Raw genomic sequence first — 22,547 nt, forward strand, 5'->3', positions numbered from 1 at the left:
CAAAACTAGTATAGGATCGATATGGACACGAAAATTTTACTTTAAAGATTTTTTCTACTTGTTATATTTTATTTATCCTTTTGCACGCAAAATTGTATACATGGCAGACTCAATGCCTGATGGCATTATCTACCAGTCAACCGTCTCGTTGATCAAATTTATTAATATAGTATTTAGATATAAAATAGATTAATTCACAAATTAATATATATAAATATATATGCAAATATATAAATATATTGATATACTTACTAAATTATATAATTACATAAATAAGCAAAATATATGTTTTTTATTATACTAATAAGCATATAATATAATATAACCAAATTTAAATTTATTTTCGTGTTTGTAGGTTTACTGTTCAATTACAATTTTGTAAATAATTATCTAAATGTAACTTTTTTATGGCAAGTAAATAATCATAAATATATCCCATTCAGCCATCTTACGCTACAATATAAACTGCAATTACACAAACAATCAACTTAAAAAATTACAATCAATTTCCAGAAAATTTGTTTATATCGAATCCTTCAGATTTGAACTCATTAGTTTCGGGTTTTGGTCATTGAATAACTACTCGGCCACCGGGCTTTTAAAATTTGGTAGTCATCTTAGTACAGGTTATAAATTCAGAGCTATATTTCGACGAATTTCCAAATAATTATCCAACTAGGTCACAGCTTAAATCGGTGCCCACTGCAATAAACGCTGAAGCCTGCAATCAACCTGATAATGAAGTCTCTGAGGTACTATAAGCTGCATCACAGACCTCGAGTAGAGTTCTTTTATTTGTTGAAGTAGAAATGGAATTAATCTTTATTTAAATAAACTTATTGTAAACACTTTTGAGTAGTATTTTCTTTATTATATTTTTTTTTGTAACAAAGATTATACATAGAAAATGGCTGGTAGAAGTGCTGTCATTCTTTGCGGTAATTTACTTAACATTTAATAATTTTCATAATCTGTAAACCGTAACATATAAACATTCCTCTTGAATAACTCTATCTATTCCTAAAAACTGCATTAAATTCCCTTGCGTAGTTTAAAAGAACTAAGCGTATAGCGGAAGCGTCTTTATTTTATAATATGGCAATATTATTCTGTTGTTAATCATTAAGAAAACTTGTAAAATGCATGCCTCTTAATTATGAGGTGAACATTTGTATCTTTAATTTGAATATTGTTTTTTTTTTTGTAAATAAATTGTAACTAAATTATCTATCTGATACCCAGATCAGTACAATAGAAATTGTTATATGGTGCGAGCATCGAACTCGTGATCGACGGAAGTAAAGCGGTGCGCCACACTGCTAAACCTACGCGGTCATAACTAACTGGCTAATGCATTTTTAATTAGTCAAAAAGGGCGAACTCCAATGCTATCAATAGATATTGGCTAGGGTCTGGATATCGTAAAACGACAACTGCCGCTTTACGAGCTGCCACTTTGGGTGTCGACTCGATTTCCTACGCCCAATGGTGTTTATGAACTATAAAATTCCGAAAGGACAGAACCCGTTCGGGTTTTATCGGAAATTATAATTTTAATTGGGAAAAGATTTTCACTCACCGAAGTGAGATTAAATTTTAATACATTCGCGAACGGCGTTCATTGTTTTCAGCTTATGAAATTGAAAGCTGACAATCTGTACGTTTAGTTTAATAACAAGAAGCAATTTGTGAAGTTTATATAACATTTACATTCAGATTTTGATAATTGTCTTTAATTTTAATTTAATTTATTTAGTAAATATTTAATTAAATTATTTGTGGGTTTTAGTAAAATATAAAAGGCATTAAATAAAAGCTGACAGGCTGTAAGTACATTTTGTTTAATAACAAGAAGCAATTTGTAGTGTTCATGTACATTAAGAATTTTATAACTATTTTCCATTTTAGTGTAATTAATTTGGTAAATATTTAATTAAATTATTTGCGGGTTTTAGTAAAATGTAAAAAGCATTAACTAAATTGATTAAATCAGTACAATTTAAAATCATACCTTTCTAACATAGTTACCAATTACTCGATTTATAAGAATTCAGAGATTCTAATCTCAAATGAGTGTTGCCAGTGATGACTTACGGCCTTATAAATAAGCTCAGTGTCACTCAGAGGGCAATAGAGAGGGGCATGCTTAAGTGATGATATTTAAAAGAGCAAAAGAATGACATAAAACGAATTGCTAAACTAAAGTGGCAATGGACAGAGCACCTAGCTCGTAGGACAGATTCGATCAGTCCTAGATTGATGACGCGTGTGATGTAGTGGACGTGTTCCGGGTTGATATGATGATGTCGATGAATATCGAAGGTGAGCACCAATTTTTTTAACATTTATTTGTCTAACTGTAATGGAACAAACGATTGCAAATAGCTTGGATTGTTATCGTTGTTTCCATTACTGGAGAGCAAGTTAGAATTCAATAAAAGACGGTATATATGTATAGTCTGGCCCCATAAGTCGACAAAAAGACGTCAACCTGTTACTCTCATCCATTGCTATTCCGTAGAACAAAGGACATAAGAAGACTGACTGACATAAGAGGACTGAAGAATAGTCAACATATCTTTCTCCCAAAATACAGCTTACAAAGCAAACTATTTAGCGATTAACAGATTGTGGAATTAACTACATGCCGAGGTTTTCATGACAGATTACAGCATGGGGTTTTTCAAGAACAGTAGGTATATCAATGTTTTTAAGGGTCGGCAACGTGCGTGCGACACCCCTGGTGTATCAGGTGTCCATAGTCTATGGTAACTGTTTCCCCTCAGATAGGCCGTATGCTAGTTTGACACTTACCTATTACCTAGTAGAAAAAATACACATATTTTACGTCGAAAGTCATGAAAATGTCGAAATTTATCAAAATCATGTTCTCGAACATTCCAGAACATACGGCGCATAATGCATAATTCCATCGTTTCAGCAACACTTTGAGTAACGGCAAATACGATTTTATCCGAGAGTGTAGCCATTTGCACGGCATTTGATTAGATTTTCACATACTAAAGCCACAAATTCAGTAAAGAGGGTGTTTACACATGTTAATATACGTATGCAAAACAATGCCCATATAATACTCGTGCATTATTACATCTTAATAATTCTCTATTAATCTTTCGTTGCATCATACTGGCCAGATATATTACCATTTTCGAAAACACTAAACCTATAATACTGGTAGAGCTCTCAGTACCATGGGAAAAAATATATCAAATCATGGAAATAAATTTGACAAATTAAAAATGGTTAATTTATATACGGTTTAAATGAGAGATGTTTACCAGCGACGTACTCTCTCATAAAAAAATTGCATCATTGTAATATTAGCATGATTATTATATAGAAATTATTTAATACAATTTAATTTCTATGACGATATTTGCTACAGAATAATCTAAAAGTTCTGAAGGTGTTAAAGCGGTTCCCTAGGGATATGTATCCCGAGAGATATATTCCTTCGATAAGACTGTCGTCACAGATCACGGGCAAAGTAAGAAGTTACGAGCGTACCTGGCTTTCTGCTATGGCGTCTTGGTGCAGGAATCGATGATCGACGACGATGATGATCGATGAACTGATCACACACACAACACGCGCGGCGGAAATTAGTGTATATACACCTTGAATATTGCACACTATCTATATACACCTTGACAATTCAATAGTTTATTAAATCGTAGTGATTCAATTATTATAAAACGTAATTATGTGCGAGCGGCGTTTCTCAGACACGAGCGGGAAAACGAAGAAAAAGCGCCATCTTTCTTTCCATCGATGGCGCGGGCGTACTCGGCTCCTTTCGGCCCTAGATCGTGAGTATGTCTGTCCTTGTCTATTACACGAGATGTGCATTTAAACTAGTTGTGGCGCAAACATTCCCCCGGCCTTAAAGGGTTGCCTTTAAAAAAAATATACATATATATACCACTGGGAAATGAATAGCAGTATGCGGAAGATATATATAAATAAAATGAGCGGTATATTAATGCGTATAAGATTAATCATAAGCGGGAAGTTATCTGAGGTTATGTGAATACGATATATGAATGAAAGTTATATATAACTAAGCTAAATCTAAATTTTACTTATATTAAATATATAACTATTGATGCGGCAATGGGCACAAACGAACTACCGGGCGAAGGTAGCTACCCTTTGAAGTCCTAACAGTGACCACTCGCGTAGTTCCGTCTTTGGAAGGATGTACCTTTTCAACGACAGCTAATGGCCATGAAAAGGGCGGTGCGTTATCTATTACTAAAATTACAACAGTACCCTCCTTAATGGGAACTGATGGAAGATTCCATTTAGCGCGTGTCTGCAATTGATGCAGATACTCCATTCGCCACCGGCGCCAGAAAGACTGTACAATGCTATCCAGAAGGGAATGGCGTTGATTTAAATCGTGCGTGTTAGCTTCTGGCGCAGGAATGGATGAAAGAGGGACAGTATTTAAAAAATGAGCCGGCGTAAGAGCAGACGGCTCAGCGGGGTCACTACTTCTAGCTGTGAGTGGACGCGAATTAATAAGTGCCTCAACCTGAGAAAGCACTGTTATAAGTTCCTCATAAGAGAGAATTTGTGATCCTATCACCTTAAATAAATTATTTTTAACTATTTTTACGATGCTTTCCCAACTTCCACCGAAGTGGGGAGCAGCGGGAGGAATAAATTTCATACTAATGCGATTTTCTGAAAGTTCTAATTCTAAATGCGGGCGATATTCATCAAGAAACTTATATAAATCGCGAAGATACTTGCGAGCACCCACGAAACATGTTCCATTGTCCGTATATAAACAGTTTATCGGGCCTCGGCGAGATAAGAATCGTTTAAGTGCGGATAAGAAACTAACCGTGCTTAAATCAGTAGCAACTTCAATATGAGTAGCACGGGTTGTCAGACAAGTGAAAATACATAGCCATGCTTTGCGGCTTTTAACCCCCCGACCACGAATAGGTGTGTACTGTAAGGGACCGGCATAGTCACAGCCTACATGCGTAAATGCCTTATCAACTTGAGTGACGCGGTGGCTCGGTAGATCGGCCATGAGTGGAAACGTAGGGCGCGGTTTTATTTTAAAACAAGCGTTACATTTATGAATGCGATAACGTATTAAGCGGCGAGCGGACAGGATCCAGTACTTCTGCCTGAGTAAGGACATAAGTAACTCTGGTCCAGCATGAAGATGCTTCTTATGATAAAAATCGATAAGAATATCGATAACATGATCGCGGCGCGGTAAAAGTAGAGGATACTTAGTGCAGTAATCCTCAGCGGAACTTGACAAGCGACCACCGACGCGGATGACATCGTCCTTGTCTATAAATGGTCGGAGCTTGTTTAAAGCGGAAGAACAATATTTATTATTTTTTAAATTATTAAACTCATGTGCAAAATATACTTCTTGCACGGCGCGGATTAACTTTATTTCAGCAAAATCTAAGTCTTCACTCGTAATAACGGTATTACGAGGAAGGCGTTTAATAAATTTATATATATAAACAATAGTCCGTAATAATTTAGAATATACAGAAAGGCGTTGAGATAGCGCGTAAAGTAGTGATTCAGAGGTATTTGAAATTAATGTGTGTATAACAGTCCGTTGTTCGGGAATGTCTTCATTCGATAAGTCGTGATTGACAACAAGTGGCCACTCGGCCGGGTTACTTAATACCCATGAAGGTCCGGTGTACCATAGCGGATGGTTTACTAGCTTGTCTGGTGTGAGTCCACGAGACAGGCAGTCTGCAGGATTATCGGAACCAGCAACGTGATAGAAACAGTCTGCCGGGACGTTATCGATAATTTGTACTACCCGATTGGCAACGAAAGTTTGCCAGTGGTGCGGAGAAGAGTGGATCCAACAAAGAGCCACTTTTGAATCACTAAAGGCGTATATATTATTCACAGGATACCGTGGTGCGATAGTATCAACAACCTTACGAAGTAGTTTTGCGAGTAATACGGCTGCGCACAATTCTAATCTCGCGATGGATACAATTTTTACAGGCGAGACCTTTGACTTGGCGCATAATAATTGAACAAAATATTTATTATCAACCTGAATGTGTAGGTAGACTACACCGCCATAAGCACGTTCACTAGCGTCAGCAAATCCTAAAATATTCAATTGACAATCCTCAACCACACCTAAGTGTCGCGGTATGCGAAGCCTATTAAGCGAGGGCAGTTCTAAACAGAACTGTCTCCAGGCTGCGATGATATGATGCGGGGGTTGAGCATCCCAATCACATTTCAACAACCAGAGTTCCTTAATAAGGAGCTTGGCGTACAAAATAGCGGGAGCCACGAAACCTAAAATGTCCCATAAACGGGCAACAGCGGAGAGAATAGCGCGCTTAGTACATATAGCGTCTGGCGTGATTACCTTGAACTTAAAAGAATCATTAGAGTTATCCCAAAATAGACCTAAGATCTTGTGCGGGGTGGAATTATCGAATGATTTGTCACTGAGGGTTTTGTGTGTATCCGGGATGTGAGCAAGCACGTCGCGGGAGCTGCTCGTCCACTTTACGAGATCAAACTGTGCCATTTTAAAAAGTGCAATAAGTTCGTTGCTAATGGTAATAGCCTGTTCATCTGTCATAACAGAAGATACGATATCATCCATATATAGTGCAGACGAAGCAACAGCGGCAGCAGCAGGGAATTTATCCCCTTCATCTTCAACTAGTTGTTGAACAACGCGGAGCGCGAGAAATGGACTCGACCTCAGTCCGAAGCATACACGATTAAATTCATATTCAGTCACAGGATCATCGGTGCTGAAGCGGTACAAAATTCGCTGAAACCTACGATCGGGTTCGCGTACAACTATTTGATGAAACATTTGAAAACAGTCGGCGGAAATACAAACTTTAAAAAGACGAAAGTTAATTAAAATACTAAATAAATCACCCTGTAGGTTGGTACCACTATGCAATATATCATTTAACGAACGACCAGATGTCGTTTTACAACTGGCATCTAAAACCACGCGCAATTTAGTGGTGACCTTATCCTCTCGTAGCACTCCGTGATGTGGAATGTAGTACGAGTACGAGGGTATAAGTGAATTGTCTTGATGCGATTTAACTGGACTTAAATAGCCCTTATCAATATATGCGCGAATTACTTCGTTATAAGAAAAACGAAAATGAGGTGACGCTTCCAACTTACGTTCTAGACATAAGTAACGTCTATGTGCGGCAGCGAAAGAGTCACCTAAGGAGAACACGTCCTCTCGAAACGGCAGGGATACGATATATCTACCACTATCATCACGAGTAGTGGTGGCGCGAAAATAATGTTCACACTCGAGATCATCGGCACTCTGAGCGGGCGGCGCGGTTATCTCCTCCAATTCCCAAAAACTTTGGAAGAGAGTGTCCATACGATCATGAATCACGGAACAACATGACGTTGTATATGCGGTATTTAATAATGCGGAATTAGGCGATGCGGAATTAAAAGTGGGTACGGAACCCATGATTACAAACCCTAATACGGTTTGTATCGCAGGCGGAATATTACGATGCTTGCTATGCACAATACCCGGCAATAGCAAGTGCGGGAATATAGAACTACCTATAAGTACGTCTATATTACTAGGAATGGCAAACTCGCCGTCTGCCAGCGGTAGGTTTTTAATGTGTGAAAATGCGGCGGTATTGACAGGAACGGAAGGCAAACTGTCCGTAATACGGTCAACAACAAGCGCGGAAATATTAAAGCGAACATTAAAATTAAAACGAGAAAATATATTAAATTCTACTGAACCCTTAACGTTTTTTTGTGAGCCACCAATACCCTTTACCATCGTAGATGAATATTTTAATTCATTTAATAAACCTAAGCGGTCACAACATTCATCAGTAATAAAATTACTTTGGGACGCACTGTCCAATAAACATCGAACTAAGTGTTGTTTACCTAATGCGTCATACACAATAACGCGTGCAGTTGCTAGTAGCACAGTTTTGTTACTGAGCGCGCAAAGTGACAGACCACTCTGCTTGGCCACGGCCTCGCCACTGTGTGACGGGAGCGGGGGTGAGGCCATGTTACTACGGGGCGCGGGCGCATCGCGCGCGGGCAGCGAGCCCCGATCCGTAACAAAATGTAGCAAAGAATGATGGCGCTTTTGACATGCACGACACGAAGATTTTGATCTACAAACACCTGACTTATGCTTGGTACTTAAACAATTTACGCATGAATTGTTAGCTTTAATATGTTTATAACGATCGAGAGGTGACAATTTTTCGAATGCACTACATTTATAAAAATGATCATGCATATTACTATTACAAAGTGAACATTTTATAGGTGTTACACTTGAAACATAAGACTGCGGGTCCGGGTACTTAGCAGGCGGGCGGTATTTATTAGTAGGCGGGCGGTATTTATTTGACTCTGTACTGGTGGCGGGCGCGGGTTGTGTATTTTCATATATGCGGCATTGTGTTTTTATAAAATTAATAAATCCGTCAAAATCACGTGATTTTGTTATAGAAGAGTGTAATTCGAACGCGCGTAATGTTTCTGAATCGAATTTACGTTTTGCAATATATAATAAAATGAAATCAGATAATTGTTTTATACCTAAGCCCTTTAATGACATAGCGGCGGTGACATACTTATCTATAAATAATTGAAAACTTGCGGCGGAAGGCATTTTGCCTAATTTAAGATTTAAAATCTGGTCTAAGTAATTAGAACCGAGAACGTGAATATCTTGATACTTATCAAGCAGAGACTTAAATATAATTTCATAGTTTTCGGCGCAGGGTGTAATACCTGCAAATACCGATTGTACTTTGGGTGATAACTTACCCAGTAAATAATACAGTTTTTCTGAGTTTGTAAGTGAGGAGTTGTCATGGACAGTAGATTTGTAACTAGCGTAAAATAAATTCCAATCTTGATAATTGCCGCTGAAGGAGACTAATTCCAGGGGGGGAGCCTGGGCCTAGATACAGGTGCATCTATCCCACACGAATTCCCACCCGTGGGCGCAGAAGAAAGATCAGAAAATGTCTGTTTAATTGAACAAAACAAATCTTCAAATGAGTCATATACATGAAAATTAGGTACGGCAGAAGGATTCTCATCAAGCATCCTACTATTATATTCATCAAGTACATCTTGAAACTTATTACGAACGTCATCGATGGTTATACATGAACTAAGAAACATACGTCTTTTTTCTTCCGATTCCGTAGCCGACTTCGACTTATCGTAAATACTTTGTATTCGTTGAAATAAAGCATTACGTTTAGCTTCTAACATAATAAGTTGACGACTAGGTGAAAAGGTAGGCGCATCTTTATCTTTACGTGACATATCTAATGATTTAACGCAATATAACTATAGGTAATTATACAGTGACCTGTCAATAGACAGCGTAAGCGGACAGTAACGAAAATAAAAATTATATGTAGGTATGTAGCGAGAACACGGTTAAGTGTTGCGTAGATTACTATATAAAATATAATGGAATGCGGGATATAGACATTTATATTTGTATATTATAGGTGTGCGGGATGTACAAGTATATTATGTATAATATAGTTATAGGATACAATTTTAAGACTATACTATAAATGCGGTGATATAAATATTTATTATCTAAAAAGATAATACAGAGGAATGCGGGATATCATATGGTATTCTATAGCGGTATATAATAAATATGTTTATAAATAATAAACTATTACACATATAGGTGCTTGGTTGCGGTATAATATAAAGAAATAACAAGGCAATCCTATATGGCTACGCGGGTATGTCTGAGAAACAAATAAGTAATATAAGACTAAATAAGCGGATTTTATATTATCAATTTTGAAAGCGGTTTCTTAATAATAATATTAAACGAAGGACCTTGCGAATAAATAGCAAAAGGGGTACGTTATTAAATGTAACTCAATTTAAAAATAGCAAAATATCCGGTTCGCAACGGGCCAAAAAATGTTAAAGCGGTTCCCTAGGGATATGTATCCCGAGAGATATATTCCTTCGATAAGACTGTCGTCACAGATCACGGGCAAAGTAAGGAGTTACGAGCGTACCTGGCTTTCTGCTATGGCGTCTTGGTGCAGGAATCGATGATCGACGACGATGATGATCGATGAACTGATCACACACACAACACGCGCGGCGGAAATTAGTGTATATACACCTTGAATATTGCACACTATCTATATACACCTTGACAATTCAATAGTTTATTAAATCGTAGTGATTCAATTATTATAAAACGTAATTATGTGCGAGCGGCGTTTCTCAGACACGAGCGGGAAAACGAAGAAAAAGCGCCATCTTTCTTTCCATCGATGGCGCGGGCGTACTCGGCTCCTTTCGGCCCTAGATCGTGAGTATGTCTGTCCTTGTCTATTACACGAGATGTGCATTTAAACTAGTTGTGGCGCAAACAGAAGGTCTAAATTAAAATAATAAACATTTAGATTAATAAAAACCTACTGACTTAAACACCACATGACAATTCACATATCGCCACCTAGTCCCAAACTAAGCAGAACTTCTGCTATGGCTGCTAAACAATTGATACGAATACAGTATTTTTAGTTCTTACGTAATCTTATAATTTGACGGCCATTTGCAATTTATTACTTCATAACTGAAATATTCAAATAGCATAACATCTGTTGTGCTACCTCCTCGAAGATTGTAAATATCTTGACACAATTATAACTTCCATTGTGGAGAGATAGACTTCCGAAAGTTTTTACATAATTATTTTTATTGATGATGATGAATAGTGCTCCCGACTGCTTTAACGATTTACGCTAGCGTGGCACCAGTGGAGGTTGATAAGATGAACATGATGTCAGGTCAGTTAGCATAGTGACAAATTTACCAAGAATTTTTCATTATGGTTTCCAGGAGAACCGCGTAGATATCAACCAGATATGGTATATGGCTAGCTATTTAATTACAACGGGGTCATCAGTTTACATTAATAATAACCCTTTCCACATTTTATGTGTACATACAAATTGTACGTATATACAAAAAAAATGTATTTGAGTATGTCTACCAATAATCTAGTACCTAAAATAAAACAAATTCTGCTTTACTTGGCTACATAGTGCTTTTCCTTGTAAGTACTGCTAATACGATTACCTCAAAGAATCCCATATTTCACCAAATATACTCTTAACCAAGTTCTTTCAATCAACAGAGCCTAAAGGTCAGAATATCTCTCATCTGAAACTCTGCAAGATTATTAATATTCTCGAATTTAGATTACCAATTTTCCGCGCCAGTTGTTTTACGGGTTACACTGCTATCTTTATCACGGATTTTAATGAAAAAGAGATAAGTTACAGTCCACATTATGGAACGGCACGAATAATGTTAGTGAAAGAATTTTAACGAAATGAATTTCACTAGGAATAAAGTAGATGAATGTTATCTTTAGTTGGAAAAGTCCGAGTGGATTTATGTACGGCCTCGGTGGTGTCACGGTTAGCATACCACCTTACTTCCGATCGTCGCGGGTTCGGTTCGGTTTCGTTTGATGGTATTGTTGTTTGTATCGCTCTATTTTATATACATATTATGTCTGTATTTACGAAACATCTTAATCAGGTGTCTAGTACCCCTAGAATATAATCTCTCAAGACTTCACCTGTACTATTTTTTTTTCAGTCCAAGACATGGCTGCATAATGCCTAATATTTTGCGCTGTCGTAAGGCATGATTTCTCTGTATACTATATATGCAACTGGGATTAAACAAACCAATTACAAACTTAGCATAAACTTCGCGGACAAATTCGTAGGTACATATTTTAAATACATAGTTATATATATGAGCCTATCTATTTAATTACAGCTCAGATGATTAAATATAAAAAACAAACAAATATATTCTTTACTTTTAAAATTGGCACCTGAATTGTTTGTCGTCTATATTTTTTAAATCCAAGGACATTGCGTCATAATGCCTAATATTTTGCGTGGACGTAAGGCATGATTTCTCTGCACACTATATATGCAATTGGGATTAAATAGGCCAATTAGAAACTTAGCATAAACTTCGCGGACTAATTCGTGGGTACATAGTTTCAAATAGTTATATATGTATATGTATTTAATTACAGCTCAGATGACATGTAACATGGCGCCGTATCGGTTAGTCGTCGCAACGGGGCGTTTTAATAATCTGTTACCACCTTAGAAAGCATAAATTATAACTTATAATTTATGCCCGTACAGCATAATAATTAATAGGATTAGGGTATTATATAGACGTAAATTGCGCAATATATACCCTCATAAAAGGGTGCGTGAAAATTCAATTAACTTTATGTACGTATTGTAATGAACATCAGCCAAACCCATACATCAATTGAATTTAAACTGTAATTAGAGGGCGCAGAGTTGATTAATGGTTACCACTGATGAGATATAAGATGAACTCTGTGTCAATAAATAGGATATTGAAGCCCTAAAGATCTGATAATTATATATTACTCAATTGTTCATATTACACGTACATGTATATTATTCAAAAACAAAAACTACTAGCACTTTTTTATTAGAACTGTTTTGTAGCGTAGAGGACTAATCGACAACTTGTATAACGACTGAAGGCTGACTTCTGCCTGATGGATACGAGTTTTATGTCCGAGGCTACAGAGGTTACCATTATATCTCAGTTTTCCTGGATGGCAACGAATGTGTGGTATCATAACCGTTACATGATAACGTGATCTCCATCCTGGTTCATGTATATATGGACGTTTACCACTATCGATCAGGTAGACCATCAGCTTAATTGTCATTAAAATTACACAAGAAAAAGTTATCAGTATATAATTTATTATTTTTAATATTATTTCCTACTTCTATAAAATGTAAATATTTTATTTTATGTGCTTATTATCTTACTAGCTACATGCCCCGGCTTCGCCCGGGTGTACATGTATTATAGATATAATCCTTCCTCTTGAATCACTGTATCTATTAAAAACGCTTCAAAATCCGTTGCGTAGTTAAAGATTTAAACATACATAGGAAAGGACAGACAGCGACAGCGACTTTGTTTTATACTATGTACTGATTCACTTAGATGCTTTACTCTACTATACTTATTCATCATCTTCTTCTTCCTTATCCCATATATTTGGGGTCGGTGTAATATGTTTTTCTCTTCCATTCGTCTCTGTTCGCAGTCATCCCGTTATTTACAGGGAGTAAATAACTCTAATTCTTACCATATCATCTTTCACACAGTCCATCCATCTCTTTTTCAGTCTTTCTCTACCCTTATAACCATCCACATGCATATGTAATACCGTCCTTAGGATATGATCTTCATTCCTACGCATTACATGCCCATACCACGATAGACGATTACTCTTTAACCTCTCCAACATCGGTGCCACTTTCATACTTCCTCTGATGTATTCATTCTTTATGTTGTCTATCCTCGTCACACCACACGTCCATCTCAACATTCGCATTTCAGTTGAATGTAGTCGTCTCTCATCCGTCGTCTTTATGGGCCAGCACTCATGGTCTTGTAAATTTTGCCCTTAAGTTTAAGGGGAACTCGTGAGTCGCACGTCAACGCCGTAACCTGCCGCCACTTCATCCAACCTGAGTTAATCCTGTGCTTTATGGTTCGGTCTAATTCGCCATTGCTTTGGAGGAGTGAACCTAAATACCGGAAATCGAAGCAGATCGGCAATTGAGCTCCATTTAGTGATATGGCTGCAGAGCCAGAAAGACCGCCAAAGTCGCAAAACATGTATTCTGTTTTGGAATTACTAATCTTTAAGCCACCACTTTCCAGCTTTTGCTGCTACATCGCCAATCTACTCTGTATCTCAGCTCCCTCCTCACCAATGAGCACAATGTCATCTGCAAACTATATTACTCCACTATACTTATTGTACATTTGAATATATTTTGAATATATGTATATTTATACAAAGTTGTGTATAAAGCCATAGACAGGGCAACCGTTATACAAATCTGTTACTGGATTTAACGATAATGTTTCGACTTTGTAGCTTGTACGATGAAAAACAACGTCGTATATTTTTATTGGTGCGCTTAGGTTGTGCGGGAACCATTGTATGTATACTTCAATATGAGAAAACATAATAATATATTTATTTACTTGCTACGTAGTAGTTTTGGATCTTACTAAATAATAAAGATGAAAGATAAATAATTAGAAAAATATTGAATTGCCTTATAAAACATGTTTTTCTTTATAAAAAAAGAGTATTATAAAATTGAAAAATTTATAAGTGACATTTTAATGTTTTTTAGAATAAATCTAACTTAAAATACATAGCGCTGACAATTTTATCTGCTTGAATAAAGATTGAGTGCGTAGTGGTTTCTATATTGATTGACACATATATATACGACTAGCTGTACTCGCGACTTCGTCCACGTGGAATTTAACTTTATTTTTCTAAAATATAAGTAGCCTAAGTTACTCCTTATTACATCAGCTACTTACCAAAAAAATTCCCGTCAAAATAGGTCCAGCCATTTCAGAGATTAGCCGGAACAAACAGAATGACAGACAGACAAAAATTGTAAAAAATGAAAAAAAAACGGTTATTTCAATATTACGAACAGACACTCCAATTTTATTTATATATAGATAATTCAAGTAATAAAATCATTGTGTTTATTACTGATATGAACATGTTAGTAGAAAGGTATCCCATATATTATTTTTATAGATTGTCTCATGAAGTTTGTTTATTTATATTAGAGTTTTATAACAGAGATTTTCATAGTGTGCAATATAAAATATAAATGAATAACAAACAACCGAACTGGTTGTTTGTTATTCGAGGTTATTTTAGTGAGAAATAATAAAACATAGGTACTTTTTAAATAAGGCAAAGGATACATACACTACACTATAAATACGGTTTGTTGCTATATTTTTACTTATTTTGTTATTAAACAATTTTACTGAATCATAAAAGAGACCTTATCTCTTTCATGGTTATAGTAAAGTTAAGATTAGATAAAAATGTTACTGGCCTAACAAAATAAATTAGTTTTAATTATCAGTTTAGTAAATAGCAGTCCCTACAAACAGCACACGAGAAAATATATAACACTTTATTCGAATACGAGATAAAAATAATAGACATTCAAGAAACATTACACGCGACCACGTAAGTAACGGTAATAAAATCTGACGTTACAAAGAGCATTGCGAATTGAGTTCTAGACATTTTAATCCATTCATCTTCTTAAAATATTCGCTTTGGAACTATAAATTCGCTTCTAATGCTTACCCTTTCAATACCATTTCATTATTTATTGCACGTGCTTCCTCTGTTTCACTTCTTAGAACATGTGCAAGTACATTTTATTTTGTACTAGCAGTGTCCGCGACTTGGTTCGGGTGGTTATCAGAAACACTATCGCGATTAATTTTTTAATTTCGACCAAATTTGATTACCATAAAATAAGTTACAGTGAGTATATCTGAAAAGATAGACATATACTGTTGCGGACATTGTTTAGATTATTTAAAGAAGAATAATTCTTACATACATATTTTTTGCGTAGCTTGAACCATTTATGCTGCTGCATTGCTGCACAGGCAACGGAAACTCTCAAATATGAATAATTTTCCCCGTCTTGGCAACATTTTTCACTGATGCTTCATTTCTATTAATCGTAGCGTAATGTTATGTAGCTTAAAGCCTTCCTCGATAAATGGACTATACAACACAGAAACAATTTTTCAATTCGAACAAGTAGTTCCTGAGGTTAGCGCGTTCAAATAAACTCTTCAGCTTTATAATATTAGTATAGTTGTAGTTATATTTTACATATGCGAGGCGAGGTAGATTTGAGAGGGGGGAGGGTGAACGAAATTTTTTATAGTATATGATAGTGGAATGGTGCATCCGCCTGCGCTAACGGTATGCGCTGGCGGGGCACCAGTGGAAGTTGATAAAATAAGTATGAGGTCAGGTCAGTTAGTCCACCATACCAAATTCATCAGGAATTCAATATGATGGTTTCCAGGGAGAGAAGGTTTACGCGGAATGTTACCGCATGGAAGTCAATCTGACCATACAATGTACCATACATTGTTAACATTGGGTTAATCCATTTTATCAACAATCCCCTTTGCTCGGGGGATTACTATAAATTGGTAATGGGCCATATCAGAAAGTAAGCCTGAAATATGGTCTCACTGAAAACGGTCACTATTAATTTCTGGTGAATTCATCACGATGGACTAGCTGACTTGTCTTCCTCATCCTCGTATTATTTTTCACTGGTACTCTGCTATTGTATATCTCATAGTGTACATATATAGTATGTGCATTGGGTGCACTATATGTTTATCGTCTACTAAAAAACCCACACTATTGGCGTTCATAAAGGTAACCCTTATAATCCATAAAAGCTAAGAGTCAATAAGACTTCATGAATCAGCTTCTGTCATCAAGAAATCTGAAAATAAATTTTGAACGTTTCGTACCAAATTGATAACGGTAAAAATATTATGATTTTCTACTTAGCATTTTTAGGGAAATTATTCCTTTCGAGAACACTATTAGGTCGTTTTCGACTGGTTAGTTAATAACTTGTCCCGTGTATGATCAAATTAATTTATTTCGAATAATGTAAGTACATTCCAAGTGTTACAAATTTAACCTAATATATAAATAGCCACATAGCTTCCGGTGATTGCTATCTATCTCGTTATGTATAAACTCAAAATATTAGCATTGAGTCATTGTTATAATAATCGTGTAGATAAAATCTTTAAGTTAATGTTTCAAACGACTTCAAATCTATTTAGGTACCTATATTTTTATTCTCAACGTATCTCAACCAAATTTAAATAATAAAAGAAATTAAAGGTATTTAAAAGAAAGAAAATAAAGGTAGGTATTCTTTTAGATGAAACCCTTTTAAAATATAAACGGTTAGAAAGTGTTTGATATATATTTATTGTTCTTTATTTTTTGTTATTGTAGTGATAATTGAAGTTGTTAATGTTAGTATATTATGAAATTATATTAATAATAATAATAATAATCTCAGGACAATTCATACAGCGCCATCTAAATAATAAAAGCTATCTAAAGCTTGTGTTTACTAGATAACTGATACAAGTACATAGTTATTTTTATTTTTTCGTAAATACATACATAATATACATAAAAATAAGACCGATACAAACATATATATTCATGAATACAAATGTTTGTGCCGTGCGAGTGAATAACCCGCGACCATCGGACGTAAAGCGGTGTGCTAGATATTATGACCACCGAGGTCGTATTTTATTATTTATCACAAATAATTTAATATATACATTTGCATATAAAAACTGAAATCCTCTAATTATGAAGATTTCTAAAAACACTATAAATCAATTAGAAACGAACTAATCCCGTGTTGAACTTAGAAATAAATAGCAAATTGTGCGAAACTTAGCGAAATTAATCAATGTCCAAATTATATAAGTAATGGGGAAATTATTCGGATCTACCGTATCTTTTTCTTACCTCGTCCATAGACTCTTCTCCAATTCTGTTCTAAAATCCAGTGTTGCTGTTAATTCTAAGATATTTTACCCTACATTTAAGGTAAGAATTTTAGTGTCAATACAAATAGGATATTTTAACGATAGATTTAAGTTCATTGACTAACTTTATTTATATCAGAATAATTCTGTATCGTTTATTTCTATAGGACAAAGTATTTATAGGTACTAAAGTAAATATTTTTCCCTTTTGTTGTAACATTTTATATGTGAAATAAAACGTTTGTGGTTTTATTAATGTTTTTAAACATGTACAATCAAGTCCTATATTATAATATGTGCATAACATTTTTTTATGGAATATAATTCTATATGTATACATGTATATCTATATATATATTAGAGTGATGATGATGAACGAACTATTGTGTATAGATATATATTAAGGAAATAATATAGATATATAACCTTAGTTAAGTCAAAATTTCGTATTTGTTTTTTTTGCAAAATAAAGTTATTATTATTATTATATATATGTTATAAAAAAGCGATGGAATAATGCAATAACAGTGTACGTTAATCTACTTTCTAATGGCGCTACTGTGGATAGTACTTACGAGTAATTTGTGCTTTCGCGTAATGATAGTGAAATTTGATGAAATTATACTAATATAATAACTAGCGTGATGATCTCACCAACACATTTTGAAGGAATTTCACCGAGAAACTACTAGAAATTAGTCTACGTAGGTATAAGGGCGCCTTATTGTAACGTATGTATCATTTGATACATTGTTTGTGTCTCTTCTTTACTCTATATAACAAATTATTACATAGTATAAAACAAAGACACTATCGCTGTCTGTCCGTCCCTATGAATGCTTAAATCTTTAAAACTACGCGACGGATTTTGAAGCGGTTTTTTTGTGATTCAAGAAGTTTTATATGTATAATATTTATTTTTTACATATGAACCTTCCTCTTATTGCTTCCTTCCTTTTATTATTATGAATGATAAAAAGCTCACAATATATCAACAGCGAAAAACGTTGTTTCAAGTTTTTAGTACAGTTCTTTTTAAATGTCATATTTTCGATGTCGTAATCGTCAGACTGTTGAACAATTCAAATACTAAAAAATAGAAACACTTTTCAAAATAGTCACATTTTTTATTCTATTATTCATTAGGAACAGGAGATTTATCACAAGAAGAATGAGCAAGAAAATTTGTGTTGCTCTTTTAAGAAAAAAAATCATAGCCAACCGAAACCCATAGCGTCTTTTATCTATTAAGTAACCAATTATGATCAATCCATAAATAAGCAACTGAAACCCATAAAAATGTATTACGTACTTACAAAGATTGACTTTTTTATTTGTCCCTTCGGATATCTTGGCCCAACAGAAATCCTGGCCTAACAGAAACCTAACTTTGTCCATTGAAAGTTTCATTAATTCCCTTTCCGCACCCTAAACCATAATCTTTTGTAGGAATACCACATATTTCGTCATCATTCGGATACAATGTCTATATATACATATATATATATATATATATATATATATATATATATATGATAGTGGACAGGTGATCACTCACTTATACTATACAAACTGTCCCAAAAGACGATATATATATATTTTTATTTATATATAATAACTTCGTATAAACTTGCGCAGTCACGTAACTATTTTTATATGAAAAGTTCTTGTTTTATTTTTTAAATTTTCACTTTGTTTCTTTGTAGTTCAGTATTATTAGTTTTGCCTTGGTATATATACTTTACGACTAGCCCTGCAGATATAATAAATAAACAAAATCGAAAATTTAATTTTAAATTAACTATTGCAAATATATTACGCATTATTTATAAGTAGCTACTCGCCCCGACTTCGCACGGGTGTACATGTATTATACATATAAACTTTTCTCACTTCATTAATCACTCTATCTATTGTTAAAACTGCATTAAAATCTGTTGGGTAGTTAAACAGAGTAAAAATTAATGAAAATAATAAAGATGCTTGTTTACTACAGTAGAGCGCAGTGACAGAAGTAATTATAAAACAATTGTATAAAAGGAACTCTCATATTTTCAATATTGTTAAACGAATATAAAAACTGCCAGTGATTCTCATTGTAGGTTTAACAAAAAGATCTAAGCGAACAGATAGCGGAAGTGACTTCATTTTATACTAGGTAAAGATCAAAAGAAATTAAAAATTTAGAAATAACCTCAATCAATAAAGTCAATCTTTATTGATTGAGATTATTTCTAAATGCCATGTCTCGATTATGTAGAAACTTTTGCCACCATCGTAATATATAAAAAGGTGATCTCTCAGTCTGTTTTCCATTCCAAATTCATAAAAAGGTTCTCCTATTTCTCTCTTTTTGCGGCAAGCAAACTTATAGTAATTACTAGTTACTCGCCCCGGCTTCGCATGGGTGTACATATACATAAACTTGAATCACTATCTATTTAAAAAAACCTCTTCAAAATCCGTTGCGTAGTTTTAAAGATTTAAGCTTACATAGGGCCGGACAGACAGCGACAACGACTTTGTTTTATATTATAGTAAGTAATAATGATAAGGAACGGAAGCTACAATAAAATTATTACACTCAAGTACTATAAAAGCTTTTAGTAAAAAAGGCTCAAATATGTCATAATTCTTGGGGTTCCTACTTTACGGCCATAAAATTATTTTCAAATCACCTATAAATACTCGAGTACGCAAGATTTATGATTTCATTGCCTTTTTTCCACTCTCTTTAGCCGAATTGTCTTATAAGACCTTTTTATAAAGAGCTAGTTTAGCTCTAAGAACTTAATATTCATTCATTTATTTTAAAAGTAAGGTCGGAGGTGAATTTTAAGTTAAACTCTTTCCAGTTGAGTTTTATATACATTTTGCATCATAATTCATTTACTTAACTATTTTATTTGTGAGAAAAAGTTAGGAAGGTTAAATAAAACATCAAGTTTTATAAGAGTTTTCACCTTTTTTGATGAGAATGTATTAGATATAAATGAGTTTTTTTATTCTTTATTGGACAATAAAAAGTGTACAAAAGGCGAACCCAATGTCATATGGTATTCTCTATCAGATTCACTGGCAGTTTTGTTATTTCGTTTCTCCATACTAATAGGAAACTTTATTAAATCACTTCTGTTACAGGGTTCTGTTATATACTAGTATACTCTCTTTTATTAATGCTTAAAATGAACCAGAATCGAACCTGTTGACAAGTTATTATAGTTCTAAAATTAAAAAAAGTTCTAATAAAGTTGTTTTTTTTTAGGAGCTGATAAAAGATTTAATATTAATCTATGCAAAGAATTGTTTGCAAATATTCCGTACCGTAAATTCTATCATACAAAATGTATTATGATCGAAGTGATAGAGCATCTAACCTAGTACTTTCTTTTCAAATTACTTACTCTTATCCTTAAGATCCTTACTATGTCACTATACATTTTTCAAATGTACTATCGAGGGGAGAAAGCTATTGTTATTAATGTTTCAGGCGTATCTACATAGGATATGGTAATCGTTTATCATCGGGTGTACGGGATTGTTAGTAATGTGGACTAATAACACCATTGTTAGCATAGCAAAAGAAATTGGTTTATTAGTCAAAGCAAAGGTCAACCTACACGTGGTTCCTCCTGGTACAATAGTGGTAAATTACCAAGATAAGCTAACTTACCTGACTTCATGCTTATTTTATCATCCTCCACTGGAGGTTCCCCAACGTAAATCATAAGCTCAGATGGGTGCATTCCATTATCATCCATAAAAAACCATTTACCATCAGATGAGCTGTATGCTTGTATGCCAACATCGTAGTAGAAAAAAAAATGTGGACTAGTAACCCCGTCGCCAGCAAAGTACCGTGTCAGGTTGACCTCCACACTAAGATCATGTTCATCTTATCATCCTTAGCACGCCTACCATATTAAACCGTTATCGCAGACGGGTGCACTATTCCATTGCCCCGCCATATTAAACCGTTATCGCAGACGGGTGCACTATTTCATTGCCCCACCATATTAAACCGTTATCGCAGAGGGGTGCATTATTTCATTGCCCCACCATATTAAACCGTTATCGCAGACGGATGCATTATTTCATTGCCTCACCATATTAAACCGTTATCGTAGAGGGGTGCATTATTTCATTGCCCCACCATATTAATCCGTTATCGCAGACGGGTGCTCTATTCCATTGCCCCGCCATATTAAACCGTTATCGCAGACGGGTACTCTATTCCATTGCCCCACCATATTAAACCGTTATCGCAGACGGGTGCATTATTCCATTATCATCCATTAAATTTTAAATATACTTACTAGTTCGTTAAGAATTTACGATAAAATTTCAATATGCATACATTTTCGAATATCCGAAACGAAATGATTTTCAATAAAGAATAATTAATATGTTTCTATAGCTTATAAGTAGTATATATATTTGCGTTTTGCTTTAAAATTAATCAATTAATCATTAACTAAATCATCATCTTCTGGCATGAACACAATTAAAATATTAGTTGTATGAAATTATTAAATAAATATTACAGTTTCTATATGTACTACGGTAGGAAAAAAAAGATTAATACAAAAAAAATTGACGTTCAAAAAGTTCAATTAGCTCTAAAATGTCTTACATGAATAAATTATTTTTTATTTTGATTTTGATTTTACTATTCCCACATTGTGTATAAAAAACACATGTTGAAAATATAAAAGTGCTTTATTCCAAGGAATAGTAAAAATATGGAAAGAATAATCGAAAGAATATTAACAAAATCGCGTTCATGGAAGCGATATTTGAAGACAGTGATAATGTCTTGGAAGTCGTTATACCATTTCGGTTATTTCAGAAGTTTTCCCAGTAAGATCTTTATCGAGATTACAAATGTCTTATCTATATATACCAACAATTTCAGTTTTAATTATGTTGTTCTGAATTTATTTATTATTACTATTTAT

The 22,547-nt window shown here is 34.5% G+C and overlaps 2 protein-coding genes across 3 annotated transcripts in view; one reads left to right on the forward strand and one right to left on the reverse strand.

The window, feature by feature from the left end:
- Positions 1-22,547, forward strand: part of LOC131851412 (uncharacterized) — a 169,057-nt gene that overhangs the window by 93,807 nt on the left and 52,703 nt on the right. The window lies entirely within an intron of this gene.
- Positions 1,363-7,510, reverse strand: LOC131851332 (uncharacterized). Its single transcript, XM_059201821.1, has 4 exons — positions 6,940-7,510; positions 5,552-6,897; positions 4,226-4,612; positions 1,363-1,476 (listed from the first exon to the last, which is right to left on the reverse strand). The coding sequence occupies exons 1-4, from the start codon at positions 7,508-7,510 to the stop codon at positions 1,363-1,365; spliced, it is 2,418 nt and encodes an 805-aa protein (XP_059057804.1).

This window comes from Achroia grisella, unplaced genomic scaffold, assembly GCF_030625045.1.
Source record: "Achroia grisella isolate CSIRO2021 unplaced genomic scaffold, CSIRO_AGI_Agris_v1 utg782, whole genome shotgun sequence".
NCBI lineage: Eukaryota > Metazoa > Arthropoda > Insecta > Lepidoptera > Pyralidae > Achroia > Achroia grisella.

Coding starts and splice junctions, on each gene's coding strand:
- LOC131851332 (XM_059201821.1), bottom strand. CDS start 7,510: ATGGGTTCCGTACCCACTTTTAATTCCGCATCGCCTAATTCCGCATTA. Junction 4,613..5,551: donor CGCTATCTCAACGCCTTTCT/GTATATTCTAAA, acceptor AATTTATTTAAG/GTGATAGGATCACAAATTCT. Junction 1,477..4,225: donor CATTAGCTGTCGTTGAAAAG/GTACATCCTTCC, acceptor CATTGGGCGTAG/GAAATCGAGTCGACACCCAA.